At 26.7% G+C, this 21083-nt stretch overlaps 1 protein-coding gene across 4 annotated transcripts in view; it reads right to left on the bottom strand.

The window, feature by feature from the left end:
- The window catches only part of LOC117174186 (plexin-A4), a 599034-nt gene that overhangs the window by 29663 nt on the left and 548288 nt on the right, over nucleotides 1-21083 (bottom strand). For all 4 annotated transcript variants that reach the window (XM_033363033.1, XM_033363035.1, XM_033363037.1 and 1 more), the window contains 2 exons: nucleotides 9447-10178; nucleotides 3152-3277 (listed from right to left, as the gene is read on the bottom strand). In XM_033363033.1, the coding sequence (XP_033218924.1) occupies nucleotides 3152-3277; nucleotides 9447-10178 (858 nt within the window). The remainder of the gene's footprint in view (nucleotides 1-3151; nucleotides 3278-9446; nucleotides 10179-21083) is intronic.

The following is a 21083-nucleotide window of genomic DNA, read 5'->3' as shown; positions in this document are numbered from 1 at the left end:
GGTACTTTTTATGGGTCATCCAAAAATTAACTCAGACTTTTTTCTGAATTAAAAAAAAACTCTAAATGTCAGATACCGTCAGATTAGCAGCAACATTTTTTTTAAATTATCTTTAAAAGATTATCCACAAAATTACACAATGTTTGAAAATAGAATAAAGCAGACTCAATCTAGCTTCAGCAGGATAGAATATTTTATGGGTCATCCAAAAATTCAGTGAGATGTTTTTCTGAATTTAAAAAAAAAACGTCTGTGTAAGATAACGTAAGATTTGTTGAAGATTAGCTATGAAAAGATTATCTACAGAGTTATTTAGTTTTTTTGAAAATTGAAGAAAGTAGACTCAGTCTAGCTGCAGTAGGGTGGTACTTTTTATGGGTCATCCAAAAATTAACTCAGACTTTTTTCTGAATTAAAAAAAAACTCTAAATGTCAGATACCGTCAGATTAGCAGCAAATTTTTTTTAAATTATCTTTAAAAGATTATCCACAAAATTACACAATGTTTGAAAATAGAAGAAAGCAGACTCAATCTAGCTTCAGCAGGATAGAATATTTTATGGGTCATCCAAAAATTCAGTGAGATGTTTTTCTGAATTTAAAAAAAAAACGTCTATGTAAGATAACGTATGATTTGTTGAAGATTAGCTATGGAAAGATTATCTACAGAGTTATTTAGTTTTTTTGAAAATTGAAGAAAGTAGACTCAGTCTAGCTTCAGTAGGGTGGTACTTTTTATGGGTCATCCAAAAATTAACTCAGACTTTTTTCTGAATTAAAAAAAAACTCTAAATGTCAGATACCGTCAGATTAGCAGCAATTTTTTTAAAAATTATCTTTAAAAGATTATCCACAAAATTACACAATGTTTGAAAATAGAAGAAAGCAGACTCAATCTAGCTTCAGCAGGATAGAATATTTTATGGGTCATCCAAAAATACAGTGAGATGTTTTTCTGAATTTAAAAAAAAAACGTCTATGTAAGATAACGTAAGATTTGTTGAAGATTAGCTATGGAAAGATTATCTACAGAGTTATTTAGTTTTTTTGAAGATTGAAAAAAGTGGACTCAGTCTAGCTTCAGTAGGGTGATACTTTTTATGGGTCATCTAAAAATTAACTCAGACTTTTTTCTGAATTAAAAAAAACTCTAAATATCAGATACGATCAGATTAGCAGCAAAATTTTTAAAAATTATTTTTAAAAGATTATCCACAAAATTATACAATGTTTGAAAATAGAAGAAAGTAGACTCAATCTAGCTTCAGTAGGATAGAATATTTTATGGGTCATCCAAAAATTCAGTAAGATATTTTTTGAATTTAAAAAAAAAAACGTCTATGTAAGATAGGGTTCAGTAGGGTGGTATAGTTTATGGGTCATCCAAAAATTACGTAAAACGTTTTTCTAATTTAAAAAAACCTCTATGTAAGATACCGTAAGATTTTTTAAAGATTAGCTATGGAAAGATTTTCAAACAAATTATTAAATTTGTTTTTGAAAATTGAAGACTCAGTGTAGCTTCAGTGGGATCGAATATTTTATGGGTCATTGAAAAATTAAGGAAGAGGTTTTTCTGAACTAAAAAAAAACCTCTGTATAAGATACCGTAAGATTAGCAGTAAGATTAGCCTGCTAGAAATTTCTGATAAAACTTTCTTTCGGAAGCTTTCCATATCTTTCAGATCATTTCCGAAATTTATATCCGAAATTCTATCCGGAACTGCACCACCATTTTCTTTCGGAATATTTCAGAATTTATCAGAATGTGTCCCAGCGGTATCTTTCCGTTTTTTGTTTTTTTATTTTCCGAAACTGTCCCGCGTGCATTTTTGTCAGTTTCTATCAGATTTTATAAGAAAACTAAATTATGTAATATTGTTTAATAGAACTTGAAATTGTAATTATTAAGTAATTGTAAATAAACTTTTAAAATTAAAATATATTGAATATAAATAAATATAAAATCTGAAAGGAATATTTTTCCATTTATTTCAGAATATATCAGAAATTTCTTTTCAGAATCTTTTCGATTTTTTGATTATATTTCCGATTTTTTTGTTCTTTCCGATTTTTTTGTTAGAAAAGAATTTTTTTAAGTTCAAATTTAAATACCCCATTTAATCCTGAAAATGTATCCTTTTGGTTAAAAGTTCAACTATTTGGTTTAAAATTTCCGTTTCTGGGTTAAATATTCTTTATTTTAATTGGAAATTTACATAATTATTTGAAAATTCATTTCTTTAGTTAAAAACTTTTTTTTCAAATCAATTTTTTTAATTGAAAATATAAACCCATTTTTGGTTAAAAAATTATTTTCTGAATTGAAAATTAGTATTTTCTATTTGTAAATTCTTTTCTTCGATAGAAAACTTAAATATTCTATTGAAAATTCGCCGGTTCTAACTGAAAATTCAGTTTTTTAACTGAAAATTCAACTATTTCGTTTTTAGATGAAAATTATGTCTGTTTTAATGGATAATACAATCATTTTTATAACAATTCTTTTTTTTAGAAAATAAATCCTATTTGTTTTTCAAATTTATTTTCTTAGTCGAAAATTGATCGATTTTCTTTAAAATTCGTATTTTACTGGTTGAAATTTTTTAACCGAAAATCATAACTATTCCATCTTTTTATGAAAGTGTATATTTTTTTATTAAAAAATTATATATTCTGTTGAAAATTCAACTATTTAGTTGAAAAATAAACAGTTTTGGATAGAAAATCAATCTGTGTTGTTCAAAATTAATTTTTGTTATTGGAAATTAATTTCTTTGCTTAAAACTGTAAATTCATTTTATTTTATTTTTTTCTTTTTTGGTAAAAAATTAATCATCCCGCTAAAAAATTCATTTTTTTGACGAAGATTCATCCCTTTAGTTGAAGATTAATTTCTTGGGTCTAAAATTACAGCAATTTCTTGAAACAAGTTGTATTTTTTTGGTTGCAAATTAATTTTTTCAACTTAAAATTTAAATATCCCCTTTTTTAAAGAAAATTGTTTATTTTTTTAGGTGAAAATTTAAATATTATATCGAAATTTGTATTATCTTTCGATTTATTACATTTATTAATAAAAATTGTTCTCACAAGTCACCTTATATAATTTATGGATAACAACATACACAAAATTAAATAAAATACTTACGCCGATAATGTGAACTTTAACTCGTATCGCTTTTTTGATACCGGAAGAAACCAAAATTTCTTGAGAGTCAGTAGCATTGATGGTGGGGCAAAAAGCAGGACCACTTCTGTAACTAGGGCCCATTCTCTATAAAAAAAAACATAAAAAGTTTGGACTTTAAATATGATCATGAGCTTAATGAGCAGCAACAAGTTTGTAAATTAAATTTTATTTTTTAAATAAATATATCTATAAATAATATCTATAGTTAATAAACTATAAGTGTTAATTAATTAAATTTAAAATTAATTATTTTACATAAAATTGTGCTGAGAATTATTCATTATTCACTGTAAGTTCCATTATCCACTGTCCGGAGGATTTCCCTAATTTCATTTCATAATAAAATTTATTTCCATATATCTCTCAACAATGTTGATAAAAGTGAAAATTTTATTTCTAAATGATTTTTTAATATTAAGAAATGCAAAAAATTAAATTATGGACACAAACTAAGAATATACTAAATTACGAAATGTATAGACGATTGGTTTTATTTTTAAACATTATGTTTTTGAGTTAAAAATTTAAAAATATGTCGAAATAGAATTTGCAATATTTTACGACAATTTTTGTAATTTCGCAGGATTTTAAAAAATGGCAGAAAATCTTTGAAATATTTCAAAAGACATTTAAAGAATTAGAAGTTTTGAAAATATTTCAAAATGATTTAAATCTGGAGAAGATTTCAACAAATTTTAAACAAAATATTGAAATATTGAACAGTTAATTTTTATAGAAAATTAAAAAATATTTCAAATAATTTAAGAAGTATTCTGAAAATGATACCTGGGAAAATTTGAATTATTGTTTATTTTCTAAAACGAACTTTAAGATAACTTTTTAAAAGGTTCAAAAAGATTTTCCAAATTGGCAAAATATAATCTGGAAATTTGTTTATTCTAGCAGAATTAAAAAAATGTTAGGAAAAATTTCAAATTTTTTATATTTGAAAATATAATTTTTTTTACAAAATGTAAATTTTTTAAGACTTCAAAAAAGAATTTCGAATGTTTTTAATAATGTGGAAAGGGTTCAAGAATATGAAAAAATTTTCTTTAAATTTCTGGGAACAATTTTAATGATTCTTTATTATAAAAAATAAATTTTTGAGGCAAATTAAAAAGTTTCAAAAAACTCTTCTAAAAGTCTAAAAAAAAACAACAAAAATGGAAGATAATGAGCCAATGTTTTTAATTTTGAGAGAATTTTTGAAAGTTGGAGGACAAATTTTCTTATGAATCATTTAGATTTAGTTGAAAATTTAACTATTACGCGTTAAAATTAGCTTTTTTGTTAAAAATTCATATTTTATGGTTAAAAATTAAACTATTTTGTAGAAAAAACGCCTCTACGGAAAAATGGCATCTTTTTTGGATAAAAAAGCAATTGATTGCAAATGAATTTTTTTTGGTTGATTCAACTATTTTTTCGAAAAATCATCTTGTTTTTTATTTCAACCCTTTTTTTATTTAAAATTTAAAAAAAAATTTATTCATAATATTAATCTTCAAATCTTCAAAAATCTCTTTAAATTTTCTAAATAATCTTGGAAAAATAAATGAGAAATCAATTAAAATATAAATAAACTAATACAAAAAGCCTTCAGAAAGATTAAATTAAAAAATTTCAAAAGTCTTCTAAGAATCTAAAAAAAAACTAAAAGATAAGCCACTTTTCTTAATTTTGAGAGAATTTTTTAAAGTTTAAGAAAAAATTTGAATGATTTTATATATTTTGTTGTCTTTTTACGATTTCTACCGTTTTTTAAATTTCAAAATTGACATCTTTTTTTATTTATAATATTAATCTTGAAATCTTCAGAAATCTTTTTGAATTTTCGAAAAAATCATGGAAAAATAAATAAAAAATAAACTAAAATATAAGCAAACTAATACACTTAAAAAATAGTTTTTGGAAATTTTCATATTGCATTAAAAATGGTTTTCCCCTTGAAATCGAAAAATTCAACGCGCCCTACGCGTACCTATAGTTTTTCATGTCAGTTATTCATGCTAGTTTTTCATGCCAGTTTTTCATGCCATTTTTTCATGCCAGTTTTTCATGTCAGTAACTAATAAAATATAGTAATTTCGTCAGATTCCATCTTGGGAACGAGAGAAAGGTTTCAGAAAAAAATAAAAATGTGTGCAGTAAAAGACTCGTGGACTCGAATTGAAGTACTAACGATTGACAATCTATGGTCGTAAATTTGAAGAATTATGGGAACATAAAATAATTTTCTGTCGCGAGTTTAAATTTAATAGGTTGAGAAAATTCTTGCGAAAGGCAGAAATGTATCGGAAACAGATATGAGATTGAATTAAAATTTAGAAATTAAACTATGCTATTAAATTACAAACTTCCTAAGTTTCGAGAAATGATTTAAAATTGTAACTGATCTATTTCTAATTGGTTTGATGTTGTTAAATTAATGGGAACAGATATCACTGACTTTCCAATTTGTTCATTAATTATAAATGTGGAGAAACTTGATTGCATAATTTAAATCCAATAATTTTCACCTCTTGCGCAAGGGAAATTGGAAAACATAAAAATACAAAAAATAGATTAGGGAGACGTTCAGACCACCTGTGGTCGAATTATGAACAGCATATTATAGGAAAACTTTGATAGTCGATAGTCGGTAGATACGAGAATCATCTGTTTAATAAGGGAAAAAACTCTGCAACAAAAGGAAATTTTATTTATTGATTTCTTTAAGCATAAATTCTTCTAGACCTCGCACTCTCTTCAGAAATCAAAAATATTGCAAGGGCAACCTCCCTAAAGTGAATAATAAATAATTAAAAATAATAATATATGTAAAATAATTAATTTAATCTAATTAATAGTCTAAAAACTAAACTTATTCAGAAATTGATAACTAAAATTAATTATTTTTCTTTTACTTCTGTCCTTAATTAATAAATATCTACTGTAGGGAGGTCCTTTGAATAGTGCCGTAAATTTCACAAAATTGTGTCATTAATTTTGTAATCAAAATTTCCAGTTTTCTAACTTAATATTTTTAAGGCATTAAGAAATTATCTTCAATGTTTATAAAAAAGTTATTCTTTAGTCTATAAATAATCAAAATTCATATTTATTTATTATTGCACTCATAAAAATTCAAAGCGAATTAAAAAAAAATCGAGTGAATGGAAAATAATGTTAAAATATGAAAAAATGTATTCAATTCACTAAGTTTTTGAAAAGAATTTCATGAAATGAATAAGTATTTATGGCATCAAGATTAATTAAGTAAAAATAAAAAATAAATTTACATCCATTCAAAAATGGATGAAAGAATAAGAATTCGGGCTGATTTTAAATATTTTGCAAACAATATTTGACAATCTCTCAAAATCTCTGCAATTTTTTAAAATACCTTGGAATCTTTTTAAATGCGTTAACCTATTTTTAATTTTTCTTTATCCCTTCAAATTATTAAAATAAATTAAAAATTACTTGGAATATTTTTAATTTCACTAAAATATTTCAAATCTTTTTAAATATTTCAAAATCCCTTGAAACTTTTTGAAGCTCATGAAAATTCCTTAGAATTTGAAGAAATACCCAAAAATCCTGAAAAAATTTAAATTTCTAACAATGATTGAAATCAATTGAAAATTTTCTGAAAACTTCTAAAATATTTACTCTAAAATTTTTTAACAAATTTTATGTCTTCGGTAATTTTTTAAACGCGCTTTAAAATTCTATTGTATCTCTCAAAATACCCTAAAATTCTTTGGAATTTCTTTTACTATTAAGAAATTATAATTAATATTATAATTTTAAAATATTTGAAACTTTTTGAAATTCATTCAAATTATTGAAATCTCTTCCCTAAAATATTTCAATTCCTTTGAAATCTTTTGAAATCCTTTAAAAATATTTAAAACTCTTGAAACTTCCTCGAATTTTTAAAAATACTCAAAAATCCTTTTAAATCCCTTCAAATGATTAAAATATATAAAAAACAGCTTGTAGAAATCTGTTAAAATAACCAAAAATATTCCAAATCGTTTGAAACCTTTTAAAATCCTTTAAAAATATTTAAAGATCTTGAAACTTTTTCGGATTTTTAAAAATACTCAAAAATCCTTTGAAATCCCTTCAAATGATTAAAATATATAAAAAAAAGCTTGTAGAAATCTGTTAAAATAACCAAAAATGTTCCAAATCGTTTGAAACCTTTTAAAATTCTTCGAAACTTTTTTAATCCCTTAAAAAGCACTTGCAATTTTTAAAAATACTTGAAAATGTAAAAACATCTGAAATCTGTTAAAAATCTCTGAAATTTCATTAAAGCTCTTGAAAAATTTAAAAAATACTCAAACCCTTAAAAATCTTTCAAATAATAATTTAAGATATCCTGAAATATCTACTGCAACGACTGCAGTTCTTTCTTAGAGCATTAACAATTTCCGAATTGCATAATATTGCATGATATTGCGCAATATATTCGACTGAGTACTCTATTACTGCGCGACCTACAATAATTTCGTAATAACATCCCCATAAAAAAAACCTTTGGAGATTTCCTTTGAATTTTCAAAAATACTTCGAAATCTTTAAAATTCTTAAATTTATTAAACATCCTTAAAAATTTCGAACGCTCTTGAAAATTCATTGGAATTCTCAAAAAGATGTTTAAAAACCTTCAAAATCCTTTTAAGCCTATTCTCAACAGTTTCCAATTGGAATGCATATTACTGCGTACCATACTCAACTGAGTACTCGCGTACTGCGTAAGTGACAATAATTTCGTAATAACATCCCCATAAAAGAAAGCTCTAGAAAATGCATTGGAATTTTTAAAAATACTTTAAAATCCTTTGAAGTATTCAAAAAAAAAAAACCCTAAAAAACCTTTTGAATCCCTTCTGATCAGTTTTCAATTGGAAAGCATAAGATTGCGCAATATATTCGACTAAGTAATCGAGTATTGCGCAACCTACAATAATTTCGTAATAACATCAACATAATAGAAATCTATGTGAAATTACTTGGAATTTTAAAAAATATTTTAAAATGTTTAAAATCATTTGAAGTTTTTTAAACGCCCTTTAAATCCTTTTGAATTTCTTATAATCAGTTTCCAAATTAGAAAGCATAAATTTCGCAATATATTCGACGGAGTACTCGCGTACTGCGCGACCTACAATAATTTCGTAATAACATCACCATAAAAGAAAGCTCTGTGAAATTTCTTGGAATTTTTAAAAATACTTAAAATTGTTTGAAATCACTTGAGGTTTAAAAAAAAACCCTTAAAATCCTTTTGGATCCCTTCTGAAACGTTTCAAATTGGAATGCATAATATTGCGCAATATATTTCGACTGAGTACTCGCGTGATGCCCAACCTACAATAATTTCGTAACAACAGCACCATAAAAGAAAGCTCTGTGAAATTGCTTAGAACTTTTAAAAATACTTTAAAATGTTCAAAATTATTTGAAGTTTGCAAAAATACCTAAAAATCCTTTTGAATCCCTTCTGATCAGTTTCCAATTGGAAAGCATAAGATTGCGCAATATATTCGACTAAGTAATCGCGTGCTGCGCAACCTACAATAATTTCGTAATAACATAACCATAATAGAAATCTATGTGAAATTCCTTGGAATTTTTAAAAATACTTTAAAATGTTTAAAATAATTTGCAGTTTTTTAAACCCCCTTTAAATCCTTTTGAATCTCTTCTAATCAGTTTCCAATTAGAAAGCTTAATATTTCGCAGTATATTCAACTGAGTACTCGCGTATTGCGCAACCTACAATAATTTCGTTATAAAATCACCATAATAGAAATCTCTGTGAAATTCCTTGGAATTTTTAAAAATACTTTAAAATGTTTAAAATCATTTGAAGCTTTTTAAAATCCCTTAAAATCCTTTTGAATCTCTTCTAATCAGTTTCCAATTGGAAAGCATAATATTTCGCATAATATTCGACTGAGTAATCGCGTACTGCACAGCCTAAAATAATTTCGTAATAGCATCACTATAAAAGAAAGCTCTGGAAAATCCCTTGCAATTAAAAAAAAAAAAAACTTATAAATGTTTAAAATCCTTTGAAGTTTTTTAAAAAGGCCTTAAAATCCTTTTGAATTCCTTCTAAACCGTTTCTGATACGTTTATAATTTAAATGCATAATATTGCGCAATATACTTGACTGAGTACTCGCGTACAGCACAACCTACAATAATTTTCTGCTAACATCCCCATAAAAGAATAAAGTAGCTTCACTTACGCTGACACCCGTAACGAGGATATCATTCCGGCAGTTCTCAGCTGTGTCATGAGTGCAGCGATGTCCATCAACACACCAATCGCAGGGGAAGCTCGATGAAACGCACTGGGTGCAGGAACTGTGAGTGCTGCAGTCGAAGAAGGTAAAGTTGGTCGCCACCAGGTCGGGTCCGTTCGTCATTCTCACAGAGAGTCGCGCAGTAAAGTGATGCTGGCCCGGAGGAATCGAAGGCAGAAGGTCAGTCCTTGGGGTCGTACAGTTGACGCCGTACGACTTCCGGGTCGCATTCGTAATCAAGGTCTTGTCCAGGGCGGAGAATGCGCACAGAAATTGTCCCGAGAGGGTCGGCAGGTTCTCGATGACGAGCTCCAGGGTTCGCGCAGTGGTCCTCTGTAGTTGGTCGGGTGTCACGGTTGTGATGGTCGTGCAGCGGCCACTCTTGTAGGAGATCCAGTAGAGGGGATCTTTGGCAGCATCTTGACAGTCGCTCCGCAGGTTGCACTTGTTCTCCAGCGAGCACCAGCCGCAGTAAGGATCCTTAGCGCCCAGGCAGTCCCAGCAGGTCTTGTAGACCGAGCATTCTTGGACCTTCACCTTCGAGACCTTCTTCTCTGTCAGGACGTAGAGGTGCATCAACTGGGAGTCAAAGAGCAAGTCGGAGTTTACCGCTTTGTCGACGTCGATCTCGAGGTCACCGTACTCCAGGGCCAACGTCGAACTCTCCACCACAACCTGGAAAATAAGAGAAACGAGTTGGTTCAGTAAATAGGGAAGAGGCGAGAGCGAGAGGGAAGTAAATCGACAGGAAACCGCCCAAGGTTATTAATGCCTCTTCAGCCTCTGATAGGAAAAATGTTGAGGCTCATTTGGACTGTCAATCATGGCTGGTAAAATTGTGTTGGATCGTCAATTAGGGTTTCTGAGTTGGTCAGAATCAGGAGGAATGATGAGTGAGTTCAGAGAAAACGTAACTTGGAATTGAACAGATTTCACACTTCAATAATGCTCTCATAACAGGAGAAAGGGGGTGTTTTCTCTCTCGAAAATAGGGGAATTAATTGTTTTTTTTAATCAAATTAATGTAGGTACCATATTGAATAATCAATATGAAATGCTTTAAATTCCTAGGATTAAAAAGACCGATCTTCTAAATATAAGAGTGTAGTTTTCAAGTTAAAAAATCGAATCACTTAAGAACCAATTAACTTTTATACACGAAAAAATTCATTTTGAATCGAGAAAAATTTTTTTAACCAAACAATTGTATTTAAAAGCAAATAATCAAATTTTTAAGTAGAAGAGACGAATTTTCAAGAAAATAGTTCAATTTGTAATTAAATAGTTGAATTTCGAACCTAGAAAAATGCATTTTCAACCAAATGGTCGAGTTTTCAAACACAAAAGATTAAAAACTTAACAAAAATAGTTGTACACTCGACCGAAAAAGAGGCGTTTAACAGAATAATTAAATTTTCAACAAAACAATTACAACTTTAAAAAATACATACATTTTTTAACAAATCGCTGAATTTCCAAACTGTTAAGATGAATTTTCTACTTTCCAAAATTAATTTTCTACCCAGAAGATTAATTTTCTACCAAAAAGACGAATTTTAATAAAATACATTGATTTTTAAACAAATAGTTGAATTTTTAACAAAATAGTTAAATTTCAAACCAAAGAGTCAAAGTAGTTCTACTTTTAACCAGGTAGTTGAATTTTCAATTAAAAAAAAAAACAAGATTTCTACCAAGCATATTTTTTTTACCAACAAAAAAAAAAGAATTTTCAATAAAATACATAAATTTTTTGCCAAAAATATGAATTTCTAACCAACAACAATAACTTTCTATCCGAAAAAACTTTTTAACCCAAGAATTTTAAAACAAAACAGTTTCAGTTTTTACTAAAAAAGATTAAATTTTTACTAAAAAATATAAATTTGTAATAAAAGATATGAATTTTCAACCAAAATGTTTTATTTTTCACCCAGAAAATTTAATTTTCAATTCAAAAACATAAATATTCTACAAAATAGTTAAATTTGTAACCAAAGATCTTCATCTTTAAAAAAATAATTTTTACCAAATTATTTTCTTTGAAGAAAGTAGTTGAATTTTGAACACAAAAAATGAGATTTCTACCAACAAGAATAGCTTTTCAAAACAAAGGAATTTTTAATAAAATACAGAAATTCTTAACCACATTTTCAAAATTTGAAACTGAAAATACGAATTTTCAACAAAAGAGTGAAATTTTTACACAAAAATGAATTTTTAACAAAAAAGATTAAATTTGTAATGAAACAGATCATTGTTGACTAAAAAAAATTAATTTTTGAGCAAAAAGAATAATGCTCAATACAAAAGACGACATTTGAAAAAAATACAAGAATTATAAACAAAACAGTTAAATTTTTTAACAAGAAAGATTAGATCTTTAAAAATACAGATGAATTTTTAACAACAAAAATTAATTTTTAACCAAATACTTTAATTTTTAGCCAAACAGTGTTTTTTATAACCATAAATGATAAAATGTCTACCTAAAGAGATGAATTTTCAATAAACAACAAAATATTAATTATTAACTAATTTTCAACAAAAAGGTGGCATTTGGAGCTAAAAAGGATGGATTTTTAACAATGAAGATCAAGCTTCTACTGGAAAAGACTAATTTTCAATGGAATTCATGAATTTTCTAACAGAAAGGATGATGAATAAAACAGTCGATTTTTTGACCGAAAAAGACGAATTTATAAAAAAATAGTTGAATTTTCAACAAAATAATTACATTTATAACCAAATAGAAGACTTTTCAACCAAAAAGATTTGGATTTTATTTAATCAGTTCGCATTTAAGTTAAAAAATATGAAGAGTTTCTTGAAAAAAGGGAGAAAATGATAGATTATTTAAAAAGGGACAAAAAGAGAAATAGAAGAAAAAAAGTAAATTTTAAGGAAAGATTGTATAATTTCGAGAAACTATAGCCACCCTTTCAATTTTTAATTAAAATTTAAAAACCTAATCCAAATTTGAACTAATAAATACAGTACGATTAGATCAAATTAAAGAATAAGTAAATTTAATGAATTTAAGTAATTTTTAAGAAAAATCATCCAAAATTCTAATTTAGTTATTCAAATTTAGTAGATTAGTAACTTAATTAAAATAAATAAATTTTATAATTTATATTATAAAAATATTAAATCGTAACAAAAACGTCAAAAACTAGGGGAAACCTTCCTGCAGTGCATAATACAACCTACAGAGGATAATCAGTAATTAAAAATAATAATATATTTCGAATAATTAATTTAATTAATAGTTCATACACTATACGTCTTCATAAATTAAATTTAAAATTAGTTCATTTTCTTTTATTTGCTTTCTTAATTCTTAAATAATCACTATCCACTTTAGGTTGCATTATCCACTGTAGGAAGGTTTCCCCTTAAATTGATGAAGTTGACCAAGTAATTTGTGAAAAATATTCATGACGAAATATATTAAAAACTTTTTTTTATAAAGTCCCCTATAGAATTTTTATATAAGATTTAAAAAGCCATAATGTTCATGATAAAATGTGATTAGAAGTAATTCTAAATGAATAAAATCGATTATCAGTAAAAATTATAAAAATAAACGGTACGGGTTTCAGATTATAAAATTTCTGATAAATAATCAATTTCCCTTGAGTGCTAAGTTGTAGGATTAAGAGAGGCAATTATTTTTAAAGCGTTTACAAATAGGTTCACACCCCTTATCAGATGTGTGAACTGAAAAATAAATAAACACAAGTTACAGAACAATCGATCACGTTTCCGATCGTGACATCGATAATAATTTAATTTGCTTGCGCATACGCCTAAATCGCTTCGAAGGCGCGGAGTATTAAAAAAAGTAAAACTTCTCCCTTTCCTTTGTCTAGCGCATTTTAAATTTTAATTGTGGCGATCGGATATAGGCGAGGCGCAATCCTCGACGGAAACCTTCTTGCTGAGAGAGCCTTGCCCACGATTTAAGTGAATTTATCGCATCAACTGTCTTCATACCGCCCGGGCTGTCAGATACCGCACGGGCTGTCAGATACCGCACGGGCTAACAGATACCGCACGAGCTGTCGGATACCGCACGGAGTGTCTAAGATCATATATGCTGTCTAAGAGCCCTCAGCGATATTCGATTTACGTATATCTCTCGATCTAGGATAGGATGGGATAGAAACAACCTAATCGGCGTTTCGCGTCGAGAGAATGTAAAACTGATTACGGCATAATACAACCGGTACTGTTCCCAGGAAAGTCGTCTCGTCGCTTCCAACTGCTTCCAACTTGGAGTTGCTTGGTATAAGAAAAAGATGAAATCGTTAAGGCCTGCCTTGGTGATCATGCCCTGATTCCGTGGAAAACTGGATTTGCGACTGCCATGAGAGGTCGTAAAAAAAAAACATTTCACTCAATGTGAAAAGTACCAAGTGCTAAAAAGTTCTCGACAACTTTCTTCATCAACATTCGTACTTTTTTAGGAAAATATTATCAGCAATTCGGCCCAAATTTATTGATTCATTTTATTCAAAATATGGAGGGTTTAAGGTCTGTATATCGAACGAAAAAGATTACTTTAACAAAATAGTTGAATTTTTTACCAAAAAGCTCATTTATAATTTATAATTTATAATTGATGATTTATAGTTTTATCATTTATAATTTTTAATATTTAATTTAAAATTTTATAAATTTTTATTTTTAATTCTTAATTTTTCACCTACAAAGATGAATTCTCAACCAAGAAGATTTTAGATTTTCTATCAAAAGACGAATTTCCAAACAAAATAAAAAAGAATTATTAACCCGTTGAATGATGCACAAAAATACGATTTTCTAACATAATAATTGAATCCTCAACCAAAATGATGAATTTTCAACACACAAGGCTTAAAAATAAAAATTTTCAAACAAAAATGGAATTTTTGCGTTAAAAAATAGATTTGCAAGCAAGTAGTTAAATTTTTAAATAAACAGTTTAATTTTTAAACAAATATTTCAGTTTTTCAGCCCGAATATATAAATTTTCACAAAAAAGTTAATTTGCGATCGAATACTTAAATTGTAGAATTAATTTTTTATAAATTAGATCAATTTTAATTAGTTCAGCGAAACATTTAATAGTTCACATTTAAAAGAAAAATTTAATTTTAATTTCTCAAAATCATTTGAATTCAACCCAAAACAGACGAATTTGCAACAAAATAGTTGAATCTTCAGCAAAAACGTTAGGAACCAAGAAGGATAACTTTTTAATTCCGAGGATTAATTTTATACCAAAAAAGATTAATTTTTGAAAAAAATACATGAATTTTCAACCAGAAAGAATCAATTGTGAAAATTCAATTATTTTGTTATAAATTAAGTATTTTTCAGAATGCATTTTTTGAGGATAAACATTCTATTTTTTTGTAAAAAAATTCTTCTTTTTAGAATCAAATTTCATCCGTTTCGTAGAAAATACAACTATTTGATTGAAAATTCATTTTGTTCTTGAAAATTCTTATTTTCAGATAAAATATTCAACCGTTTTTTTTTATTCAGCTTTTGTACTTGAAAATTCAAAATTTGGTTGAACCTTTTTTTTTTGACTAAAAAATCTTTCTTGGTCGAAAATTTGACTCTTTTTTATAAAAACTGTTTCTTTTTTGTTTAAAAATTCATTTTTTTGCAAGCAATTTAATCTTTTTTTATTCAAAATGCAACTCTTTGGTTTAAAATTAGTATTTTTGTTAATATTCTGTTGAAAATTTTACTATTTGGCTGAAAAATTAACTTTTTAGTTCAAAATGAACTTTTTGGTTGAAGGTTCATATTTTTTCATACTTTTGGTTTACTCTCTTTTCAGTTAAAAAGATTTTTTTTCTTTAAATATTTGCTATTGCATTTTTCGTTGAAAATTCACATTTTTTAAATTGAAAATTCAACTATTTGGTAATCAGTTAAATGGCTTTGTAAAAAATTGATAATTTTTGGTTTAAAATTCATTTCTTAGATTGAAAAGGGAACAATTTTGCTCAAAAATCCTGTCTTTTAAAAAATTGTCTTCTTAGTTGAAAAATGCAAGTATTTATTTAAAAGTTTAGCTATTTTGTTGAAGATTTAACTACCTAAAGAAGAATTGATCTGCATTTTAGAAAATTAATTATTTTTCTTGAGGACTCTATCTTAAGATCTATTTTTTGAAAATTCACGTATTTGAATTCCTCTTTTTGGTTGAAAGATTAATTAATTAGTTAAAAGTTCATTTTTTTGTTCGAAAATTCAACTAATTGGGTAAGAATGCATTTCTTTTGTTGAAAATTCATCCTTTTGTTGAAAAATTGAACTATTTGGTTAAATTTTTATCTATTCGTTTCCTAACATGATTGTGACGTCATGCTACAATACTCAATATTCCGCCAAATATTCGAGTCATTTATTGATTCTATTATATTGACTTTTAGTTTGCAAATTGTACTATTTCAAGGAACTGTTAAATTTGTCGCGTTGTACTTCAACAAAACCACTTCAAAAAACAATGGCATGCATGCTGCGCAAATGCAAGGACGCGCACATGCCAGCAGCGCGCGCACCGATACAAGGACGGGCAGCCAATGAACGTCGCTTGACAAAAATAACCTGAAGGCCGCGATAGAGATGGGGGCCCCTCCCACCTTAAAATACCCAAATTTCTACGTTTCGCAGCCCTTGTAATAGGCAAGAGCACTCTATTTAAAATTGGAATCAAGAAGGTAGACTCGATTTGTGCAACAATCGATAAATGTCATTTTCTAGTGGCAATTTGATTCCTGGGGTCAGATTTTCTAGGCGAATGAGTTTATCTCTCGAGAGATTTATGCATCCTGATCTTGACCTTATGCAACGACGTTCGTTCGCTCTTTTGTAGACTTAAACTTTAACGAAGCTTTATTGTCGATTCATATAGTGGACTGAACGCGTATATCTGTCCGTTGGTGCTTACAGCTCCTTTCATACACGCCTATTTACGATATTAAAAAATTTAAACTGCTAAGCGAACAATCGCCTGAGTATAAGAAACGGGGCTCGACCGTGACCGAGCAAGAATCGAGGAAATTAATAGAGCCATTTCATGCCAAGAGCTGGGGAAAATAAAACGAGTGTGGGTCTTACATTTTATGAACTTATGTTGTACAGTAGCGTAAGGAGAATTTCCGAGAAATAAAGAATAGTTCCGAGAGCTTATTACGATTTTAAGTTTCATTTTTTAAAAGAAAATAATAGTGGAACGAAAAATTCAATTTTATTAAATGCATGATAGGTCTCAAAACCGGGGTCTAAAAACCAAAAATATTTATTTTTAATCAAGAAGGGGCATTTTTACCAAAAAGAACGAATTTTCAACAAAATACATGAATTTCGAACAAAGTAGTTACATTTTCAATCGAAGAGATGACTTTTCAACTAAAAGTATTATTCCTCTACCAAATAGTTGAATCCTTAACAACAACAGATTAATTATCAACCTAGGATATGCTTTTCCAATTAAATACATCAATTTGGAGCGAATATTTGAACTTTTGAACACATAGTTAAATTTTTAAGGAAAAAGATGAATTTTCAATCAAATAATTGAATTTTGAACCAAGAAGAAAAATTTTTAATCAAGATGATTGATTATCTACCAAAAAGAAGAATGTTCAAAATAGATTAATTCCTACTCAATAAGTTGAATTTCTAAACAAAAAAATTCATTTTCAACAAAGAAGATTAATGTTCCACGCAAGAAGACGAATTTTCAACAAAATACATGAATTTTTTAACAAATAGTCAAACTTTTGAACCATAAAAGATAAGTATTGAATAAAAAATGGAAAAGTTAAGTTTCAGTAAAAAAATTAGTTTTCAACAAAATATGTAGATACGTTAAATATGTAGATATGTTAGATAATAAATTTTCTAAAGAATGGTGTAATTTTCAAAATAGATTAATTTTTTCCCAATAAGTTTAAGTCAACTCCAAATAAAAAAGATGAATTTTTAACTAAATATTAGTCTTTAAAAAAAAGGATGAATTTTTTTCCCAATAAGTTAAATTTCCAACCAAATATAAAGTTAAATTTTTAACCTAAAAACATAAATTTGTATCAAAAATGAATTAATCAATTATTCACTTAAAAACATTAATTTTCAATAAAAAAAACGAATTTTTAATAAAATAGGTGTGAAAGATTTTTTTTCAACAAAAAAAGATTTTCAGTCAAAAAATAAGAAAGTTTCAACCAAATTATAATTTCAATTTTGTGAATTTTGTGCTAAAAAAATGTATTTGCAATCAAAAATTTAACAGTTACGTTTTTAGTTAAAAATATTTATTTTCAATGATAATAAAAAATTATTTTCAAAAGAATAAATATGTTTCTAACGACAGTGATGAATTTTTAACTAAAAAATATTAACTTTTTAAAATAAATAACATCTGATATTACAACTACAAAAAAATTAATTTTCAACAAAATAGTTAAATCTGGAGCCAAAATAAGTATTTTTAACAAAACAGATACATTTTTACCGACAGAGATGAATTTTCAACTAACATTATGAATTTTAAATATAGAAAGACGAATTCTAGAAAAAAAAATGTAATAGTTTTTATTTCAAGAAAAAAATGACTTTTTAACAAAATAGATAAATTTTTTACCAAATAAAAAAAAATATTTTTAACAAAAAATAGAATAGTTAAAATATTAATCATTAAGAGAATTTTCAAGAAAAAAAAATTAATTTCAATCAAACAGTTGAATTTTCAACCAGAAAAGATAAACTTTCTACGTAAAGGTTGAATTTTCAAACAGGAGAGATAAAATTTTTACCAAAAAGGTTGATTTTTTTAACCTAAAAAGACTAATTTTCTACAAGATACTTGCATTTTCAAAAAAAAAACTGTTTTTTAACAAAATAGTTGAGTTTTCAAGATAAAAAGTGGAATTTTAAAAAAAAAACCTTTTAATTACGAAAATATGGAATTGTTTCTTTTCCTTTTTCTCCCTTAAACTTAAAAAATCCCCTAAAACAACTAAAATCAAGAATTTTGATCCATTTTTATTTTTTATTTTTCAATGATAACTTTAACCAAAAACCTTTGCTTTTTTTAACAACACTGTTGAATTTTCAAATAAAAAATAATTTTTTTTAAAAGGCAGTTTATTTTCAAGAAAGAAGGTAATTCTCAATCAAATAAATAAATTTAAAAAATAGTTAAATTTTAACCAGCAACAAGATATTTGAATTTTCAATCAAATAATTAAGTTTGAAACTAGATAATAAAATTCTTAACCAAAAATATAATAATAAAGAGAAATTATCTTAAAATCGGGGAAAAAAGGGTGGAATTCATTTCAAAAAAGGGGAAGAATGGGAATAAGGGAAAGAGTATGAAGTCTGAAATCTATACTACTTTTTAATTCAAAATGTAGAGCCCCGGATTATTAATTACTTTACTGCTCACTTAACACTGTAAAATCGCCTTTGGTATTACTATAATCACCTGGGACTCATTTCTTCAAATTTATGAGCAATTACTTGATGCACAGGAATTAAATCAGCTTATGTACTCTTCCTGGCTAAATTTACTCCGCCCATAAATATATGTATATTAAGATGAGTCTACGGAAAAAATATTGCTTAAAAAATTCTTCTCTACTTTGCATTAACTTCTAATTATGTTTTAAATTCTGGTTGATCAAATTAATCGATGCAAGGGGAACCTCCCTAGAGTGGATAATCCAACCTACAGTGGATACTCATTAATTAAGAGCGCAAATGAAAGAAAAAAGTATATTTTAATTTTTAATTAGTAACAGGTATAGTTTTTTAACTATTAATAAAATTAAAAAATTATTTTACATTTTTTAGTATTTTTAATTAGTGTTAATTCACCGTAGGCTGCGTTATCCCCTGAATGGAGGTTTCCCCTATATAAATCAACCTCAGTAATTTATAGATAGGATATTAATGATCGTTCAAGGAATACCACATAAAGTCTCCTGAAATTGCAGGTTTTAAAAACTTTTTAAATTTGTGAAATATTTTATCAACTGATGAGAATATAGATTATACATTGGGATGGTTCTAAAAAGTCTATTTTTGCAAAGAATTGTTTATTTTATTTTAATTCATTAACAGCGGAGAACAAAATAAGAATTTTTTTGAAAAAACGGTTTTCCGAGATCCCTCAATGTATTCATTTTTTAATTCTGCCCAAAACTTAGAGAATATTTTTTCACTACAAGGAACATTTTTGAGGAGAGTCATTTTAACTGGAATTTTAGAGAGAAAAAATTTCAACCACCCTGTTATACATTGTACCATGATTTTTATATAAAAAAATATATAATAATAGATAATTTTTAAATCAAATAGCTGAATTAAACAAAAAATAATTTTCAACAAAATAGTTCAATTTTCAAGCAAAAAGACAAATTATTTAGAAGACATTGAATTTTCAAGAAAATAGTTCATTTTTAGCAAAATAGTTCAATTATAAAAAAATTAAACCTTTACCAAAAATGGTTAAACTGTCGACCAAATGATTGAATTTCCAAGCCAAAAGACGAATTGTTTGAAGGAAAGTGGAATTTTCAATAAAATATTTAATTTTTAAGCCAAAAAGATGAATTTTCAACAGCATGGTTGAATTTAAAAAAAAAATTGTTAGAATAGAGTTAAATTTGCAACAAAATGTTGATTTTTAATCAAGAAAAATGAATTTTTAATCCAAAAAAATAAATGTTCTAACTGAAAGACGAATGTTCAACAAAATAGTTGAATTTTTAACAAATAGATTAATTTTCATCTAAGAAAGAAGAATTTTTAACCAAATAGTAGAGTTTCCATGCCACAATAGCGATTTTTAAAAAATAAGTTACATTTTCAACAAAAAGTTCATTTTTAATCAAGAAAAATGAATTTTTAATCAAAAAAAATAAATGTTCTAAAGACGAATGTTCAACAAAATAGTTGAATTTTTAACAAATAGATTAATTTTCATCTAAGAAAGAAGAATTTTTAACCAAATAGTAGAGTTTCCATGCCACAATAGCGATTTTTAAAAAATAAGTTACATTTTCAACAAAATGTTAATTTTCAACCAAGAAAAATGAATTTTCTATCCAGGAAATAGATAATTTTTAACAAAGAAAGAGGAATTTGTAACCAAATAGTTTATTTTCCCAGCAAAAACACGATTTTTTTAAAAGGAAGTTAAATTTTCAACAAAAACGTTATAATTTTCAATCAAAAATATGAATTTTCAACCAAATAGTTGATTTTGCCAGAAAAAAGATGATTTTTGTAGAAGAATGTCACATTTTAAACCAAAAAGTTAATTCTGAACCAATTTAGATGAATTTTTAATCCGAAAGGTCAATGTTAAATTTTTTTTGAATATTTGACCAAAAAAGATGAATTTTCAATAAAGTAATTAAATTTTCAACCAAACAGTCTAGTTTTCGACCAAAAAGAATTTTCAATGCTCTCAATTCAAGTGGTACAATTTTTTTGATTTTACATTTCGATTTTAAAAACTTCTACCATAGATGAATTTTCATCAAGATATTTAAATTTGTA

The sequence above is a fragment of the Belonocnema kinseyi genome, chromosome 6 (genome assembly GCF_010883055.1).
Source record: "Belonocnema kinseyi isolate 2016_QV_RU_SX_M_011 chromosome 6, B_treatae_v1, whole genome shotgun sequence".
Taxonomy (NCBI): Eukaryota; Metazoa; Arthropoda; class Insecta; order Hymenoptera; family Cynipidae; genus Belonocnema; species Belonocnema kinseyi.
Note: the sequence above shows the minus strand (reverse complement) of the source record. Positions and strands in the feature narration are given on the sequence as shown.